At 46.3% G+C, this 20549-nt stretch overlaps 1 protein-coding gene across 1 annotated transcript in view; it reads right to left on the bottom strand.

Moving 5' to 3' along the window:
* Positions 1-20549, bottom strand: part of LOC146046331 (pyrethroid hydrolase Ces2e-like) — a 111143-nt gene that overhangs the window by 69589 nt on the left and 21005 nt on the right. Inside the window, 5 exon segments of the mRNA XM_083165590.1 lie at positions 319-466; positions 643-720; positions 992-1132; positions 2947-3042; positions 12020-12133. Coding sequence (XP_083021716.1) covers positions 319-466; positions 643-720; positions 992-1132; positions 2947-3042; positions 12020-12133 — 577 coding nt within the window.

Here is a 20549-nt window from a genome sequence, read left to right as displayed (position 1 = left end):
GGCTTCCTCTATAGCTTCCAGCTCTCCTGTCCTGCATCTGGAGGAAGAAGGTATGGGAGATACCACAGCCCATACACAGCTCTCCTAGGTGAGCAGAATTTTAGATAAAGCTGATTGAAAGATTTTTTTCTTGCACTCTTGTTCTAGGATGTAATACGATGCGTCTTTCCTCCGTTTCCAATGCTAGTGAGTCAGGAGTCGGCACAGCTTAATCAGCGATGCAATATAGGAAATATTAAGATTAGGAAAAGGAATGACACCGTATATGTATGCTAGAAATTCGCATGAGGATAATGCTGACCATTGGTGGCCTCTTACCTCTGTGATAATTAGCAGCCTTCAGCGCCGGCATTACAAAAATGAAATCTCCGCACAAATCCAGGAAACTGTTGCGTATTTCGGCGCGATCGGTCATGTCCCCCAGGTACTCATCCAGAATCAGGGAAATAAAACCAGTCCAAGCACCCTGAAATATATTCAGATACATTACAGCCTGACAATCCTGGCCACATGGTTCATCCAGCAGCGTACCCAGTGCCTGCTCTGCCGCAGTCATAAAATTTCCCTACGCACAGCACACTAAGCCCTCCGCCAATTACCTCGGAACACCAAAACGTCGGACCCAGGCTGCACAGAACTTACCAGCAGGGGTTTGCTCCGGAGCACTTCGTGGGCAGTTTCTCTGTCCATTCCTTCTGTAAGTCCACTGACATTCATGGACTGGTAACAAAGCACAAACAGTATCACAAATGTTACCTATGCATCACTGTACCACGGGTGTCACCCTGCCACCCCAATGTTGAGTGTCTGCCCCTCTGGCTATGGCCTCCACTGGCAGAGCATCTATTCAGGCATTATCCTGCTAATTTGCAGTGATCATATAGCACCTTCTAGAAGATAATAGATAGTATCTGATTGGTTGCCCATAGCAACATCCCATGTGAAATACAACTCACACCTTAGAGAATTTCCCCCATACATCGCATCTTACCATTGGAATGAGCCAGCCGAATTCTTGATCCGTGACACCAGTTAGAAACGGGACTCTGTTGCTCTCCTTATCAGCCATAATCTGCTCTGCAGCCTTAGGTAAGAAAGTCCCGTCTATACATCCCGGCAAGAGCAGGAACTCCTGTACAGAGAGATAAAGTCAGGAACACAATATAGGCTGTCCCAGACAGTCCAGAAATCAGTGGAAAAGTACTAACCGATGGTTAGTATAGAGCGCTTACCGTGAGTGGCTGTCCCAAAGCTGCTGCTTATGGGAGTAGTCAGCTCCCTAAAAGATTAAGGTAAATAAAATAGCAAAAAAAGCAGCGCTATTGTTGTCAATTAAATCAATGAAATTATTTATTTCAATACTAAATATTAAAATAAATTATAAACCACATAATTTTAAAAACAATAAATGAATGATTATTGGACCCAATGGTTATAGTCACAGGTGATGGATATTTTGACCTGCACTGATCCAAAATGTGGGATGGAGTCCTTATTAGCCACTTTAGGGTATCCTGATAGAGTTGAAATGGACTCAACCGAAGGCACAAGGTGTAATTAGCCAACTCGGGAGTCCTTACTGCTGCGAGTGGTCAGGTGTCCATGTCCATTAGGGCAAGGGACCTCAAAAAAAACGAACAGTGTCCGATCAGATTTGTAAGCAGGTGATGGTTGTCCTTTGGTGTAGAAGAATAGTCTTTGAGCCAATGGGTCCAAATAGCAACAGACACCAACGCGTTTTGCAGTACTACTGACTGCTTTATCAAGTCAGTCAGTAGTACTGCGAAACGCATTGGGCCTGTTGCTATTTGGACCCATTGGCACAAAGACTATTCTTCTACACCAGGCTTTCCCAACCACGGTCCTCAAGGCACACCAACAGTGCAGGTTTTGTAAATATCCAGGCTTGAGCACAGGTGACTTAATTAGTATCTGATGGATTCTGATTAAACCATCTGTGCTGAAGCCTGGATATCACTAAAACCTGCACTGTTGGTGTGCCTTGAGGACCGTGGTTGGGAATGCCTGTTCTACACCAAAGGACAACCATCACCTGCTTACAAATCTGATCGGACACCTGACCACTCGAAGCAGTGAGGACTCCCGAGTTGACTTATTACACCTTGTGCCTTCGGTTGAGTCCATTTCAACTCTATCAGGATACCAGAAAGTGGCTAATAAGGACTCCATCCCACATTTTGGATCAGTGCAGGTCAAAATATCCATCACCAGTGACTATAACCATTGGGTTCAATAATCATTCATTTATTGTTTTTAAAATTATGTGGTTTATAATTTATTTTTATATTTAGTATTGAAATAAATAATTTCATTAATTTAATTGACAACCTTAGCGCTGCTTTTTTTGCTATTTTATTTAGTCCAGAAATCAGTACCTATGTACAGACCCTCCGACATGTCCCCTTTCACCAGTAACACAGTGCTCCGCTCCTGGCTGCTGGGCTTCCCATGTACACACCCTCCAACTTGACCCCTTCCACCAGGTACACACTGCTCCACTCCTGGGCTTCCCACATACACACTCTCCAACTTGTCCCCTTCCACAATGTACACAATGCTCTGCGTCTTCCCCCATACACACCCTCCAACATGTCCCCTTCCACGAGGTACATAATGCTCTGTATCTTCCCCGGTACACACCCTCCAACATGTCCCCTTCCACGAGGTACACAATGCTCCACTCCGGAGCTTTCCTCTTACACATGGCCCAACATGTCCCCTTCCCATGCGTTCCTGTCTCAGCCTCTGGTGGCCTCACTGGCAGGATCGCTTCTGGATCTGAACTATGTCTTCTATAAAGCCACTGGTAACATATACAGTCTTCCTCTATGTTCTATGTGCGATATGTAGGGTGATACCACTATAGCTGCCACATTCCCAGTCTGCCCAGCATGATGCAGGACAATATGATGACGTGTACAGTACCAGCATAGAAGCTATAGTGATGAGCTCTTCTTCGGTCTTTGTCATGAGACAGTCCCGCAACGTGTTCTGATCGCAGCCGGTCACATTTACAATGATCTGCAAAAGTAACAGTACAGATGGGAGACAGTGACCAAGGGGTCAGATGTAATAGCGTCCATGCGGGATCTGTCAATCATTTACAAGGCAAACCCATGTCAGCATCCAGCCCGGGCACCCGCTCAGGCATCATTATATCCTGTGGTTGCATGCCCCATTAAGCTGTTGGAGCTATGGATTTGTGTTCTATGGCACAGGATAATTAGCATAAATACAGTATAGTGACACCATAGCATAGCCTCAGCCTCTATTACATGTAAATTGTGTGACATCACACTATAACATAGCCTCCGCCTCTATTACATGTACGTAGTGTGACATCATAGTATAACAGGTACTTGTGTATTATCAGGGCGCCCATCGCATCACATCGCATACCACTAATTAAGGCATGCGATGGGACCCGATTTCCGGGCCCACAGACCCACACTGTACGATAAAATATTGCATCGCATGCCATTAGATGCATGCGATGCGATATTAAATTGTACAAGCACCCTGATGGGTGATTACTATGTTAAATGCACCCCCATTGTTAACGCCAACCCCACTATCAACGACCACCCGAAGTGTGGCGAGCGCAGCGAGCCCGCAAGGGGCGGCGGTACGCGTCCTCCGACCTTTTCATACCCTCACTATCCACGTCGGCGTGGGGCTGATTTTAGATAGTGTGGCGAGCGCAGCGAGCCACCGAGCCTGAAGCGTGGCGAGCGGATGCGGATAACATGTGATGTAATCTGCGTGCGCTCGCCACGCTTCGGTCATGGTGGCTCGCTGCGCTCACCACACTATCTAACATCAACTCCACGCCGACGTGGATAGTGGGGGTATGAAAAGGCCGGAGGACGCGTACCGCCGCCCCTCACGGGCTCGCTGCGTTCGCCATGCTTCGGGTTGCCGTTGATAGTGGGGGTGGTGTTAACAATGGGGGTGCAATTAACATAGTAATCACCCATCAGGGTGCCTGTACAATAAAAAATCGGGTACAATCGCATCGCATGCAATCGCATGCAATCGGATCGCATGCGATGCGACCAAAACTATGTTGTACGATGGAAATCTTGGGCGCCCTGATAATACACAAGTACCGTATAACATAACCTCTGTCTCTATTACATGTACGTTGTGTGACATCACACTATAACATAGCCTCAGCCTCTATTACATGTATGTTGTGTGACAGAACAGTATAACATAGCCTCCACCCTGTATTACATGTACGTTGTGTGAAACAGTATCACATAACCTACGCCAATAGTACATGTGTGTTGTGTGACATCACCCTATAGCATAGCCTCCACCTCTATTAGATGTGCATTGTGTGACATCACACTATAACATAGCCGCAGCCTCTATTACATGTACGTTGTGTGACATCACAGTATAACATAACCTCCGCCTCTAGTACATGTATGTTGTGTGACATCACACTATAGCATAGCCTCCACCTCTATTAGATGTGCATTGTGTGACATCACACTATAGCATAGCATCCGCCTCTATTACATGTACATTGTGTGACGTCACAGTATAACATAGCCTCTGTCTCTATTACATGTACGTTGTGTGACTTCACAGTATAACATAACCTCTGCCTCTATTACATGTATGTTGTGTGACATCACACTATAGCATGGGCTCCTCCTCTATTACATGTACGTTGTGTGACATCACACTATAGTATAGCCTCCGCCTCCATTACATGTACGTTTGTGTGACATCACAGTATAACATAGCCTCCACCCTGTATTACGTGTACATTGTGTGACATCACAGTATAACATAACCTCCACCCTGTATTACATGTATGTTGTGTGACATCACACTATAGCATAGCCTCCTCCTCTATTACATGTACGTTGTGTGACATCACACTATAGCATAGCCTCCTCCTCTATTACATGTACGTTGTGTGACATAGCCTCCGCCTCTATTACATGTACGTTGTGTAACATCACACTATAACATAGCCTCCTCCTCTATTACATGTATGTTGTGGGACGTCACAGTATATAGTTACATAGTAGGTGAGGCTGAATAAAGACTTGCGTCCATCTAGTTCAACCTATGTTTATAGTAGCTTGTCCCTTGTTGTATAGTATGTTCTGATATTTTAAAGACAGATTAGGTTACTTATTCGTACCCATGGATATTTTTAACCATTAAATGTTTATCTAACCTTATTTTAAACGTATTTATAGTGTCTGCCGACACCACTTCTCCAGGAAGAGAGTTCCAAAGTTTGACTGCTCTGACTGTAAAGAAATGTTTTCTTCTAGATGAACAAAATCTTTTTTCTTCTAATCTAAACTCGTGCCCTCGCATCCTAGAATCCTTTCTAGTAGAAAAAAGGGTGTTTGACAGTTCCTTATATTGGCCCCTAATATATTTATACATGTTGAGCACATCCCCCCTTAAACGTCTTTTCTCTAGTGTAAATAGTCCCAAATAGTTTAATCTTTCCTCATAGCTTAGATTCTCCATTCCCCTAATGGAATAACATAGCCTCTGTCTCTATTACATGTACGTTGTGTGATATCACACTATAACATAGCCTCCACCCTGTATTACTGTACATGTACGTTGTGTGACATCACACTATAACATAGCCTCCGCCTCTATTACATGTAGGAAACAGGCGGTGAAAGCAGGCGCATTCATTTCAAACACATGCACAATTAGCACCGGTGCCCCTCAAGGATGTGTCCTCTCCCCCCTGCTCTTCTTCCTCTACACAAACGACTGCACCTCAGCAGAACAGTCAGTAAAAATTATAAAATTTGCAGACGACACAACGGTTATCGGCCTAATCATGGATGGAAACGAGTCGGCATACAGACGGGAGGTGGATCGGCTAACTAAATGGTGTAGCGGAAACAACCTTGACCTCAACCCCCTCAAAACGGTAGAGATGGTGGTGGACTTCAGAAGGAAACCAAATGCCATGCACCCACTCATAATATCTGACAGAGTAGTGTCGAGGGTCGACTCCTTCAAATTCCTAGGAACAAAGATTTCCTGCGACCTCAAATGGGGTCCCAACATCATTACAACTGTCAAGAAGGCTCAGCAGCGGTTGTTCTTCCTGAGGCAACTCAAGAAATTCAACATCCCACAGGAGCTGCTGCTCATCTTTTACACTGCCATAGTAGAGTCTGTCCTTTGCTCCTCAATCACAATCTGGTTCGGAGGAGCAAACGAGAATGACAGACGAAGGTTGCAAAGAGTGGTGAGGATGGCAGAAAAGATCATTGGGGCGGAGCTCCCCACTGTCCAAGAACTATACCTAGCCAGGGTCAATAAGTGTGCAGGAAAGATCTTGGCGGACAAGCTACACCCTGGCCACAACCTGTTTGAACCCCTTCCGTCAGGCAGACGTTTTAGGTCCATCCCAGCAAAGACGACAAGAACTCCAAAAGGCTTCTTCCAAATAGCTGTCCACCAACTAAACCGTATTGAACATACCAAATACTAAATACTAACTCAAACTTTTCTAGATACATGTGAAATGTATGTGATGTATGTTTATGCCTCTCTTCCCACCCCCTTTGTGTTCTCTGATTGATGCTGCACTGTTACCACAAAAAATTCCAAGCATACGCAAGTATACCTGGCCAATAAAGATGATCTGACATCACACTATAGAATAGCCTCCGTCTCTATTACATGTACGTTGTGTGACATCACACTATAGCATAGCCTCCGCCTCTATTACATGTACATTGTGTAACATCATACTATAACATAGCCTCAGCCTCTATTGCATGTACGTTGCGTGACATGACACTATAGAATAGCCTCCGCTTCTATTACATGTGCATTGTCTGACATCACACTATAGCATAGCCTCCGCCTCTATTACATGTATATTGTGTGACATCACACTATAGCATAGCCTCCACCTCTAATACATGTACGTTGTGTGACATCACACTATAGCATAGCCTCAGCCTCTATTACATGTACATTGTGTGACATCACATTATAGCATAGCGTCCACCTCTATTACATGTACTTTGTGTGACATTACACTATAACATAGCCTCCGTCTCTATTACATGTACGTTGTGTGACATCACACTATAACATAGCCTCCGCCTCTATTACATGTACGTTGTGTAACATCACACTATGACATAGCCTCCATCTCTATTACATGTACGTTGTGTGACATCACACTATGACATAGCCTCCGTCTCTATTACATGTACGTTGTGTGACATCACACTATAACATAGCCTCCGCCTCTCTTACATGTACATAGTGTGACATCACACTATAGCATAGCCTCCACCCTGTAATGATGTACGTTGTGTGACATCATACTAGATTAAGCAAGGGCTGCCTAAGCCAGAGCATACTTAAGAGGCTTACAATTTTTGGATTGGCAGGAAAGAGTTAATGACTGCTAGTTGGCTAAAGTTAGTTTCAGTTTTGTGGTTAGCCTATGGGAGAGCTTAGGGGCGTGAGCTTAGGAGAGGGGTATTGAGGCAGGTCCTTACAGGAAATACTTCCTCTTGCAGAAGTCTTTCAGCCCCACCCACCCTCCCTTGCCTTGGGCATCTCAATTTATAGTCCATTCTTTGGTACATTTACCATTTCCAGAACTGGGGCGGTAGGCAGGGCCGGATTTGTCACTAGGCCCGTGAGGCACGGGCCTAGGGCGCGGCACCTAGTACGGGCGGCAGCTGTCAGTCACCCTCTTGATTTTTTTTTTTTTTTACAATTTTTTTTTTTAAATAGTGTGAACCTGCGTGGCAGGCGGTAGCAGTGGGCAAAGCGCTGCTGCTGCCGGAGGATGACTACTGCCACTGCTGAGGGAGATGGAGACCTTGCGTGGCTGTGAGAGCATCTCAGCAATGATGCAGTAGGAGGGTACCCAATGCCGGTGTTAGCAGGGGACTGGCGCTGCTGCTGGCGGAGGTGACCAGCGTGGCTGCAGAAGGAAGAGACCCAGCATGGCGTGTCCGCCCTGCCTAGAAGCTCCATCCTCCCTCTGGCATGTGAAGCTCCGCCCGGTGCCTCCGTCCCAGGTCCCACCTCCACCCGGAAGCTAACTCTCCTCTCCTCCATCCTCACACTTTCATGATGCTGCGGCTCCTCTCTCTCCTGTCCCCGCCGAGGCTTGCCATTAAGCTGCGGCTTCTCTCCTTGTCCCTGCTGAGCCACCCTCTAGCTGGCAGCAGCTCTGAGCAGGAAAGTCTCATCTCCCGACTCTGCACAGAGCCGCAGACCAGCAGCAACTGGAAGCTCCCCGCTGCCAGCAGAGCAGTGGCACCAGCATAGACAAGGACCCAATGGCAGCACTGCACCCTCCCATCTTCAGCAGCAACAGTGGCAGAGAACGGATACCTTATGCCCTGCTGCAAAAATGTGAGCATTCCTGTAAGGGACACTACTGATGGAATTGTGTGTAACGGACACTACTGGGGCATTGTGTAAGGGGCACTAATGGCAACAATAACTATATGCAGGAGTACTGCAGAGCCTTACATGTAGCATAATGTGTAATGCAGGGGCTGGCTGGCAACTTTTAGCCTGGGGGGCAAGTACAGAGCACTGGCCCATAAGTAACAGCGCATCGTTAAATTTAGGTTTTGCGGTTTAAAAACATGTATTAAAAAAAAAACAAGGTACTTGTTTCCTAGCACGGCGCCATCTATTTTAATCTTATGGCATCGGGTCTATGAAATCGGTGCGATGCGACCTGATTACACCCGATTTCCCATTGTACAGCCACCCATGGCTGATTACTATTTTAAATGCCCCACCAGACCCGATTTTTAATTCTACACCAACCCTGATGGGTAATTACTATGTGAAATGCCCCCCCATTGTTAACGCCACCCCAGTATCAACGGCAACCCGAAGCGTGGCGAGTGCAGCGATCCTGCGTTAGGCCGCGGTACGCGTCCTCTGACCTTTTTATACCCCCACTATCCACTTCGGCGTGGAGTTGATTTTATATAGAGCCCAAAGCGTGGCGAGCGCACGCGGATTACTTCACATGTATTCCGCGTGCGCTCGCCACACTATCTAAAATTAACTCCACCACGACGTGGATAGTGGGGGTATGAAAAGGTCGGAGAACACGTACCGCTGCACTTGCCATGCTTCGGGTTGGCGTTGATAGTGGGGTGGCGTTAACAATGGGGGCCATTTGACATAATAAATACCAATCAGGGTGGGTGTACAATTGAAAATCGGGTGTGTGGGTGCATTTAACATTGTAATCAGCCATCAGGGTGCCTGTACAATGTTAAATCAGGTTTAATTGCGTCGCATCGCATGGTATGCCATACAATGCGATGCGATTTTAAAATTGTACAGGTATGTGAAGCTCTAAAAAACCCGATTATCGGGTCTGATCGGGTCCCATCGCATACCTTAACTAATGGTCTGCGATGGGACCCGAAGGGCGCCGTGCTAGGAAACAAGTACCAAAAACAATAATAGGACACCACAGGCTGCTCCCCTGTATAATAATAGGACCCCCACAGGCTGATTCTCCTGTATAATAATAGGAGCCCCACCGTCTGCTACTCCTGTATAATAAAATTACACCACAGGCTGCTCCCCTTCTATAATAGGAAACAACAAGCTGCTCCCCCTGTCTTCTAACAATAACAGGACCCCACAGGCTGCTCCCCTGTATAGTAACATGACCCCACAGGCTGCTCCCCCTGTATAATAATAATAATCATCATAACGGGACCCCCACAGGCTGCTCCCCCTGTATAATAATAACGGGACCCCCACAGGCTGCTCCCCCCATATAAAAAAAATACATCACAGGCTGCTCCCCCTTTATAATAACAGGACACAACCATACCTCCCAACTTTGGCACTTCAGCAGGCGGGACGCTGCTGCTGCGCGCCGGAGGTGCGCCGAAATTTTCGGGGGCGTGGCCTAATTTGGGGGCGTGGCCTATACTCGCGGCTCTTCCGCGAGGCCATGCCCCCATTTTGCCGCTATGGGGGCATGACCCAGAGGCTCTGTGAGCCTCTAGCCATGCCCCCAGCCCCCTGGCTGCGGGAATAGACGCTGTGCACATGCGCACAGCGTTTATTCCCCGCTGCTTAGCAGCTGACAGGGGGGACTCCCAACAGCCCCCCCACACCGCGGGACACTGCCGCCCGCGGGTGGGACAGCGGGACAGGCCCTGACAATCGGGACTGTCCCGATAAAATCGGGACTGTTGGGAGGTATGCACAACAGGCTGCTCCCCCTGTATAATATTAATAATAAGGGGTTCCCACAGGCTGCTCCCCCTTAAAATAATAACTGGACCCCCACAGGCTGCTCCCCCTTGTATAATAATGAACCCCACAGGCTGCTCAGCCTGTACAGTCCCTTACCTTGATGCCAGACAAGTGAGGCAGCAGCAGGCTGCAGCATGAGGAAGTAGGTGGAACAAACAGAGAATCTGTAGTGGCCTCCTGCACTAGACATGTCCTCAGTGCAGGAGGCCGGCGGCCATGTTTATGGAGACCAGTCGGAAACTGGTCAGCCTGGCTGCTGCAGCAGCAGCCTCAAAACAATGGCGGCCTGCACAGAAAACGATTGAGCGGCCCAGGGGCACATGGCCCCCTGCCCCCCTGCCAAGCCCGCCTCTGGTGTAATGGGCATCACAGTGTGTGACACAATGTGTAATGGGCAGTACAGTGTTCAGCATAATATGTAATGGGCATTACGGTGTGCGGCATAATGTGTAATGGGCATTACGGTGTGCGGCATAATGTGTAATGGGCATTATGGTGGGTGACAATGTAGAATGGGCATTACGTTGTGTGTGAATGTGTATTTGACATTATGGTGTGTGAATGTGCAGCATAATGTGTAATGGACTTTACATTTGAAGTAAACAAAACGACACTGCATTTTTTTTGTGTTTGTTTGGGGGGCCCGATCCATATTTTTGCACATGGGCCAACAACTCACTTGTTCCGCCTCTGGTGTCATATTTATGCAGGTTGGGGGCACATACGTCCATTATCCTGCATAGTCCCACCCGCTAGCCATGCCAAAATACTTGGGACCCATCCAGTAAGCACCAGCTGCACTTATCAGTTACTACAAAAGGAAGAGAAGGATGTCGTGGGACATAGTTCCAGGAGGACAGGTGGTGAGGCCAGGACACCAGCCTCCCACGACACTACCCTGTACCTCTCACCCCCGGCATTCCTCTGGGTCCAGTCCAGACTAATTTGTGTGATGTCATCACACCATACACCTAATGGGGGGGGGCTGCTAAAAATGTTGTTCCTAGGGGCGGCTCGGCCCCTAAATCCACCCCTGGCGGTAGGGCGTCAAGGTCCAGCGGTCACTTGTGGCATGAGAGGGCGCTGGGAGGCACTACGCCCGGGAAAGACGGCGGGGTGTCCTGCCTTTGCGGGGGGGGGGCGCAGTGGGCACTTCGTCAGCGGAGTGTCCACACCAGCCAGAGAAGGGGTGGTGAGACTTCCCAGCATTAGGTTGTGCCTTAGACGGATGGAGCGTCTCAGTCGTCCCCATGTTAATATCAGTCAGTTGGGGCGTTTAAGTCGCCGCCATTTTTGATGTGACTAGAGCTGGTCATCCGTGGCGCCTTATTGCCAGCCCTTTACGAAGAAGGGTCATACCACATAATAAATACATATGACCTTTAAATCTAATCGTTATGGTGTCCGTGTCTTTATTGTGTCAGCGTGAGTTATTATTAGTTAAGCTAGCTTAAAGTGTTTGTTAAGGTTCAAGCCAAATAAATGTATAGACGCCTTATAGCATAGCTTCTGCCTCTATTACATGTACGTTGTGTGACATCACACTATAACATAGCCTACACCCTGTAATGCATGTATGTTGTGTGACATCACACTTCTGCCTCTATTACATGTATGATATCACTCAGCCTAATACACAAACAGTCCAGGACTATGGAGAAGGAAATATTGTACCCTCATTAGGAGAACAATCACAGGACAGATAATTACTTACATTTCTGATAAAGATAACTTCCTCGTCAGAGTTGGCAATTAATCCTGGCATGATGGCTACTCCGCTCTCTGCAATGGCTCTGTGGAATAAGCCTTTGGCTAAGGGAGATACCACCTAGACATGGAAAACATACAGTGAGAGGTTTAATAACAAACATGGCTCCAGAATCTGCAGTGAATATAATAATAATATATATTAATATAATATTATCTCAGTACATGTATCCCAAGGGGATATAGTTACTTCCATATATACTGCAGACCTGTAGATATTTTGTGGTAAATCTACTAAAAATCTTGATTGATGTGAAATAGTCAGAAATTAGTAATGGTGGATGTCACAGGAACTTGGGGGAGCTTAGTATTATAAACCTCAGAGATTTACTAAGATTTATGATTTCTCCCCTGTGTGCCCTGTGCTTGTCCATGAGAAACCTCTTTATGGGCCCTGCACAGGTCAGTGAGATCCGTGCCGGCTTCTCTGTGAAAGTATCTGCAAATGTTGTATAATCACAATACTTTTAAACCACTACCAGGCTCCACTAGCCAAGGATGTAATACTTGTTAATGGCGATTAAAATATGACCAGAGAGACAATAAGTGAAAAGCGCTGGTTACGTAATAAGTCTGCAACCAACGTACCCTTTATACCTAACTACGTGCGTACAAAGCGTAGCGCAGCGTAGCGTACCTTTTATTGTATTATGTATACCAAGAACCAATACCTTAATCAGAGATTCCTTCGCAGTACTTTGTCTCTAATCTGCGAATATACCTTAAAGGACAGTGTCCGTAATATACCTTATCGCTATTATGCGAATAAACAGACACGACCACTGTATAGAAATAAGGAGATAAGAACTCCGTAAAAAGGTTGTATTTAAGTCCCTAATGGACAAAAGGGGGTTACAGAAATAAGAATAAACAGGTATAACAAGTGATACAATATACTAACAATGAATACTAAACAGACTCTGCTAGGGGGGAAAGAAAACAGATACAAGACACAATCAGCCAATCAATACAATAAGAATAAATACCGTTAATGCAACCGTTACCGTTCTCATCAAATATGCGAAGCGCAGTCCGGTCAGAGCTCACTATCGTTCAGGGATGAACTATAGTCCGGTGGTAAGTCAGGGAAAGGTAGATGTGCCGAAGAGACTTTGGCTGCTCTGGGTCGCCTATCTTATAGGGTCAGAAAGGGGAGGTCAAAGGCCGTTCTCATTGGTCAGAGGTCGTATGCCAGGTCAGCTGTGATTGGGGGGTAAGATGATACACCTGGTTTGGCTAGGTCCAGGGGAGTGAACTTTAAAAGTCCTTTGTTTGGTGGTTTCGGCGTCAGCAGTGATAAGAACCGGTTTCATCTAGATTCCTTTGTTACATACTTTCAACAGAAACTGTCCCTGGAATATGGATTATGTCCATAACTATCGAGCCGTGTATATTGCGAAATATTCGCACTGACCGGAATACTACGCATAAGAAACGGAACGGAACGGTACTAAACATGATACAGACAGATGTATGCAGGGCTAACTAAGCTATGTGTGGCGTTCTAAACCTTTAACTATATTTTATTTAGTGTCAGTATGTTATTATGAATTTATGTGTGATAGTATGGCTACTCTTCTGGTCCACTTTGTCACACATACTCGGGTATGGAAACTTTATTTGCGCAACTCTGCGAACCAAAATGGCGGCCATACTATCCTAAAATGGCGTGTGTGTAACTCGACTTCCATAGTCCACCCTTTAACAGTAAATATAAAACTGTTACATAAAAAAAACATTTTACACGACAATACAGAAATTCATAATCCTAACATAGAAATTGGGATCCATGAAATAAACATATAAGGGGAGTAAACCATCTGCTCTTGGCCGATCCAGGATCACGGATAAACGATGGGCCGCATTTATCGAACAATCTACTCAGGGTCACGAAGGATAATGTACAATTTTGGGATAAAAATAAAAACAAGGGTGGTTACAACATATACACGTTCACAAATATGGTTTCTTTAAAGGGAGGTGGTTTCGATTCTAGGGTCATATACCAAACCCTGGTCTTCCTCTGTATCTCTCGTTCTTACACTCATGACTTCGGTACGTTTTGTCTTTCCCCGGGTCACCACCTTTAAACATTTGAACAATAGCACAAAGACTATGATGGCACCACCGATACAGAGAAGGAGTTTTCCTATGCTAGCTATGATCCCTTGCGCCCATTCTCCTAAACCAAAGAACCAGTGCATTGGATTCAACCAGGAGGTCCATTCACTAACTTTGTTACCTATTTCTGCCAGGCTGATATTATGTTCCCTTCTAAATTCCCATTTAAGCTGAAGAATCTCATCCATCCGATGATCGATGATTTCTTCTGGGTCTTCAGTATTGTTGGTGATATATGTACAACATTTCACCCCAAACTGTGTAGAGAGGGTGACACAATATCCTCCCGTCATAGCTATCAGATAGTTCAGCACCATCCGATGTTGGACTAGCTCTCTTTTATATGCTTGCAACTCCTTCCCAGTGTATCTAAAGGTGTCATCATAAATCTCAGTGATGTTATCTACCAAGCTGGCTAATGCTTGTATATATTTAAAATTTATGACTCCTCTGGCGGTATGGGTGATATCTAATGCAATGAGAAGTTGGATACCGAATGACTCGTGTATCATTTCAGAAGCTAGGGGTTCTTTCTTGATTGTTAAATCCCTTTTATGGATTTGGTCATAATGGGTATGAGTGTAAGGAGGAGGTATACCTCTGTGTATGCTCACCATCTCATCATGTGTGAGGGTCATCACTTCAGGTAACACTCTGCCTAGATAACAAATACCAACGTAGTTCATGGAGAGCCATTTGTACGCCCTCCTACCACAAATATAATAAACATCGTCAGGGAGAAAATAAGGGACAGAGTATTTCATGATCTTGTCACACATTATCCATAAGAACATCCCCGTCCCCTGTTCCCTGACTTGTTCCTCACAGATTTCTGGTTGTAGGGTTACATTACAGTAGCCGGCTGATACTCTGCCGGCCATCATTTTACTTTTCTTCACCGTGTAGACATATTTATAGTGTCTCCCACTGGTTCGGATTTTTAACAACAATTCTTTATCAATAGGCTCTCCATCTGGACGCTGGGAGTAAGTTATTGTCTGGTTATGCCATGTCACTTCCCAAGTACCAATCGCTCTGGAACTCGAGAAGTTCATACATACCAGGGATTTATCCACTTGGTATGGGTGTAATCTAAGACTAGGGGACCTGGTATACAGGTATCTCTTATCCAATGGCCTCCCCTTATTTAATACGCTTATCTCTGAAATATTAAGCGGGTATGGGACTAGGCCTACACTACTCCTTTTATGTAACACTTGTGAACACACCCAGCATTCTGTTTGGTTTAAGACCTTACCCACTAGTGAGTGGTAATCACTCAAAGGATGTCGGCCTGTAGTTGCCTTACTTGTCGACTGACATCGCTGGATGCATTCTTCTTCCATTTTAGGTTGACAATATCTACAGACACAGTACTCACCAGACAATAACTCATCACATAGCCCTTGAACTACGTTTCCCTCATACCTTTTACCTTCTCCTGTCATGGGCAAAGTGTCAAGCTGGTTTAGGGATTCTACCTCACCCATATCTGGGTCCATTATTACACTGTCAGAACTCCGCTCCGATCGCTCTAGAATGTGGCAGCCACTGAGTATCTTGGGATGAAGAAAAGAACACAGAAAGAAAACAAAGAAATATATGCATAACTGTGAACCTGTTGCTTGGAGTCCTTCCATCATCTCTACCAGGGGACTTTTATTTTGCTCTGCTCTTGGACCTTTGTTCGCTCAGGTTGCTCGACCTTGGCTGCTTCTCAGTGTTCCCGAAACAATGCTTCTAGCGACACTTCTTCTCTTTCGCTCTCTGCACACTGGGATTCTGGGTTACTGGCTTTCTTGCAGTGGGACGAATGTATCCAAGTCTCTCTCTCTGCGACTTTAATTGATGTAGTGCTGGTCAACAAAACTTGGTACGGTCCTTCCCAACGGTCTATCAAACAACCTGAGCGTAAAAAATTTCGGATCATAACAAAGTCTCCTGGTTTAAGATTATGACAATTCTCGGTAGGCATATCAGGGTTCAGTAAATTCAGCTGCTTTTGTTGCTCCCTTAGCTGTTTGTTTAGCTTTAGGATATACTGTACAGTTAGCTCATTGTTACATTTGAGATCATCCTGTGGGTCTATCATGATGTGTGGCTGCCGACCAAACAATATCTCGAAGGGGGACAAGTTGAGCGGAGTCCTGGGAGTGGTCCTAATGCTATACAACACAATAGGCAGTGCCTCTGGCCATAACAACCCTGTTTCAGCCATAACTTTACCCAATTTGTTCTTAATAGTACCATTCATTCTCTCAACTTTGGCGCTCGCCTGGGGACGATATGGAGTATGAAGTTTACTATTAATCCCCAGGAGTTTACACATGATTTGGAAGACCTCTCCTGTGAAATGAGTGCCTCTGTCACTCTCAATGACCTTTGGGATACCATATCTACAGACAAACTCCTGGCATATTTTCTTTGCTGTAAATGTAGCAGTGTTGGAGGCAGCGGGGAAAGCCTCCACCCAGCTGGAAAACATGTCAACACAAACTAATACATATTTCAAATTTCTACAGGGTGGTAACTGTATGAAGTCGATTTGTATAACCTGGAAAGGGCCTTCTGTAGGAGGGATGTGGGATGGCTCTGTTGGGATGGCTTTTCCAACGTTCTTCCTCAAACAGGTGAGGCATGACATTGCCACTCTACCTGCTTGAGAAGCGAACCCTGGTGCACACCAGTAGGCCTTTACCAGCTTGCACATACCTTCCTTCCCAAGATGTGTCAGCCCATGGGCCGCCTCGGCTAGACTAGGAAGGTATGCCCTGGGGGCCACTGGTTTCCTGTGTCCATCTCTCCAAAGTCCGGTGGACTCTTGGCCACATCCCTTCGACTTCCATACTGCTCTTTCCTGTGGGGAACACAAATTCTGCATGTCTATCAGTTTGGATGTGGATACCATGTTCAGTGTACAAAGGTTGGTAGGATGGGTGAAAATATTTACAGGGCATGCGGCCCTTTTCGCTGCCTCATCAGCGCGGCTGTTACCAAGTGACACCGGGTCTTTCTCTGATGCTCACAAGCTTTGCACTTGATAACAGCCACTCTGTCTGGAAGCTGAATAGCTCCCAGAAGTCTCCTAATATATGTCGCATGCGCCACTGGTGTGCCAGCCGCCGTCATGAAATTTCGGAGGCGCCATAGGGCTCCAAAATCATGGACTACTCCGAAAGCATATCTGGAGTCGGTATATATGTTGACTGATTTTCCTTGGGCCAGTTCACATGCTCTGGTCAGTGCCACCAGTTCCGCTACTTGTGCTGAGTGAGGTGGTCCCAAGGGTTCAGCTTCCACAATACCTTCTCCATCGACTACTGCGTAGCCTGTGCACAGCTCTCCCGTGTCCGTCTGTCTATGACAGCTACCATCTGTGAATAAGGTTATGTCTACCTCACTTAATGGGCTGTCGCTTATGTCAGGACGTGCTGTGAAGGTCTGATTCAGGTAGGTCATGCAATCATGTTTGTCCTCACCCTCACTAAACTCTGCTTTACCATATTCAGCAACATTCCCATCACCCTCCACCCTTTGTGCCTTGGAGGGCACATGAGGAAGGAATGTGGCTGGGTTTAGTGTGTTGCATCTTTTGATGGTAATATTTACTGGGGCCATCAGCGCCAGTTCCCACTTAGTGAACCGTGCTGAGGACACATGACGTGTTTGGGCAGAATTTAGTAGGGCAGAGACAGCATGGGGAGCATGAACAGTTAAATCGTGTCCCAACACTACGTCCTCACTCTTACTTACTAGTTGTGCTATTGCAGCCACACTTCGTAAGCAAGTTGGGAGTGAGCGTGCTACTGTGTCCAGCTGGCCACTGTAGTACGCTATTGGTCGGTTGGCATCACCATGTTTTTGTACAAGTACTCCTGCCGCACACCCACCTGATTCAGTTCCGTACAGTTCAAAGGGTTTCCCATAATCTGGCATTCCCAGTGATGGGGCCTTTGTTAGGCTCACCTTTAGTTCCTCGAAAGCCAGCTCAGATTCCTCAGTATGAGAGACCCGATCTGGCTTAGTTGAGGAAACCATCTCTTGTAGTGGTAATGCCAGAATAGAGAATCCTGGGATCCAATTGCGACAGTATCCACACATGCCTAGGAACGTACGGATCTGATGCTGGGTCTGTGGCAGTACCATGTTCTGAATCGCTTGGATTCTGTCGTCGGTGAGGTGTCTCAGCCCTTGGGTAAGACAGTGGCCCAGATACTTAACCCTGGTCTGGCATAATTGCAGCTTATCCTTTGATACTTTATGTCCTGTCTCTGAGAGATGCATCAGCAGCTGTCTAGTGTCATCCACTGATGACTCCAGTGACTCAGAACACAGCAACAAGTCATCGACATATTGTATCAGTATCGAACCACTCATGGGTTGAAAGGATTGTAAACAATCATGCAAGGCCTGGGAGAAGATGCTGGGGCTGTCTATGAATCCCTGGGGGAGTCGTGTCCAGGTATACTGTACTCCTCTGTAAGTAAAGGCGAACAGATACTGGCTGTCAGGGTGCAAAGGGACGGAGAAGAACGCTGAACACAAATCAATGACTGTGAAATGAGTACAGTGAGGTGGGATTTGCATTAGGATGACAGCTGGGTTTGGCACTACGGGGAATTGGCTCTCAACTACTTTGTTTACCCCTCTTAAATCCTGCACTAGTCTGTAGCCCCTCCCCCCGCTCTTTTTCACAGGAAAGATGGGACTATTGGCCGTGCTGGAAGTTCTAACTAGGATTTCCTGTTGGAGCAATCGTTGGATCACTGGGAATACTCCTAGCTCAACTTCAGGTTTTAAAGGGTACTGCGGTATTTTTGGGGCTATCCTGCCTTCTTTTAAGTGGATTTCTACTGGAGCTACATTTGCCATTAGCCCAGCGTCCTGTCCATCTTTAGTCCAAAGGGAACTCGGTATTTGTGCTGTAATTTCAGCTACCCTAGATGGATTTGATTCTACAACAGTGGAATACAACATTAGCCTCTGAGGACTGTCCAGCATATCTTGCACTTCTTGTGTAAGATTTTAAGAAGTGTCTAGGAATACCCCATCGGGAGTGCAATAGATGACACATCCCATTTTACATAGTAAATCTCTACCCAGGAGGTTAGTCGGGGCCGCTGCAGCCAACAGGAAAGAGTGTTTGGTATGCAGAGGCCCGATTGTAACCTCCGCTGGTTTCGTCAGTGGGTAATGTTGTATTTTTCCTGTTACCCCAATTGCTGCTACTGATTTGTTAGTGAAACCCAAGTGAAGAGGAGTGTTGAGAACAGATCTGGCCGCCCCTGTATCAACCAAAAAGGTTTGCCTTACTCCAGCTATATCAACCTTCACCTGAGGTTCCTCTCTAAGGTGTTGTGTTAGTCTAACTGGCTGTAGGATACAGGTATGACCTGTTTCCTATTGTCTGACCTGGGTTGCCCTTAGCACAGTGTCAGCCATCAGATGGGGAGGAGGCATGTTGCGTGACCTGTCTGTCTCCTCCCATTGTCTAGGGGCTGGGTATCTCCGTGTCTCACCTTGGTGAGATTCCCATTCTCGCCTATGTGTTTTGTAACTCCTGGGGTTTCCTGACCTACATTGTGCTGCAATGTGTCCCTCCTTATTGCAGTTGTAGCAAATAATGGGCTTTCTGCCTGTGTCTCTGGTGTTTCGTTGGTATGCAACTTTGTTTGGGGCATTTGAAAGGGCTTGGATGCTAACCATCATCAGTTTGTCAGTTTGCAGTTCTCTGCGTTTCTTGATGTTACGGTCGTGGTCTACAGCAGATTCCCGTAGGGCATCCACTGTCATTCCACGCCAATTTGGAAAAGAAGTTTGGACTCTGGCTCTCAGGTTTTCGCTAAGCCCTTCCACCAGCACAGAGACAATCATTTCCCTCAGGTGGGGGTCGTCCTTAGGCTCGGAGACACCAGTGTATCTTGATACCGCTAGCAAGGCCTTCGCAAAATAATCAGCAGCAGATTCGCCATCCTTTTGTTTGATGGTAAACATCCTGCTATATTCTACTGTCGCAGGAAAATATACTCCCAACTGTAAGTTAATCAGGCGTATATTTTCCTGGTTGATCTCATCATTTATCTCCTTGTCCACTTTCAATCCACTATCCTGAATGAATTTCGGGATGTCTATGTGAGTGGGGAGACAGGCCCTCAACATGATTCTCCAATCCTTGTTGGTGGGCTCATCAGAGTTTCCCAGATCCCTTACAAATTTCCGGCTCAGAGCCAGATCTTTCCTAGGATCAGGGAAATCTGAAATGATGGACCGCAGCTCTAGCCGTGTCCATGGGTTTAGCATGGTCATCTTTCTGGTAGGTATCACACCCTCTCTGTCTGCCTTACCATAGGGAACCT

This window comes from Crinia signifera, chromosome 11 (assembly GCF_055691185.1).
Source record: "Crinia signifera chromosome 11, ASM5569118v1, whole genome shotgun sequence".
Lineage (NCBI taxonomy): Eukaryota > Metazoa > Chordata > Amphibia > Anura > Myobatrachidae > Crinia > Crinia signifera.
Note: the sequence above shows the minus strand (reverse complement) of the source record. Positions and strands in the feature narration are given on the sequence as shown.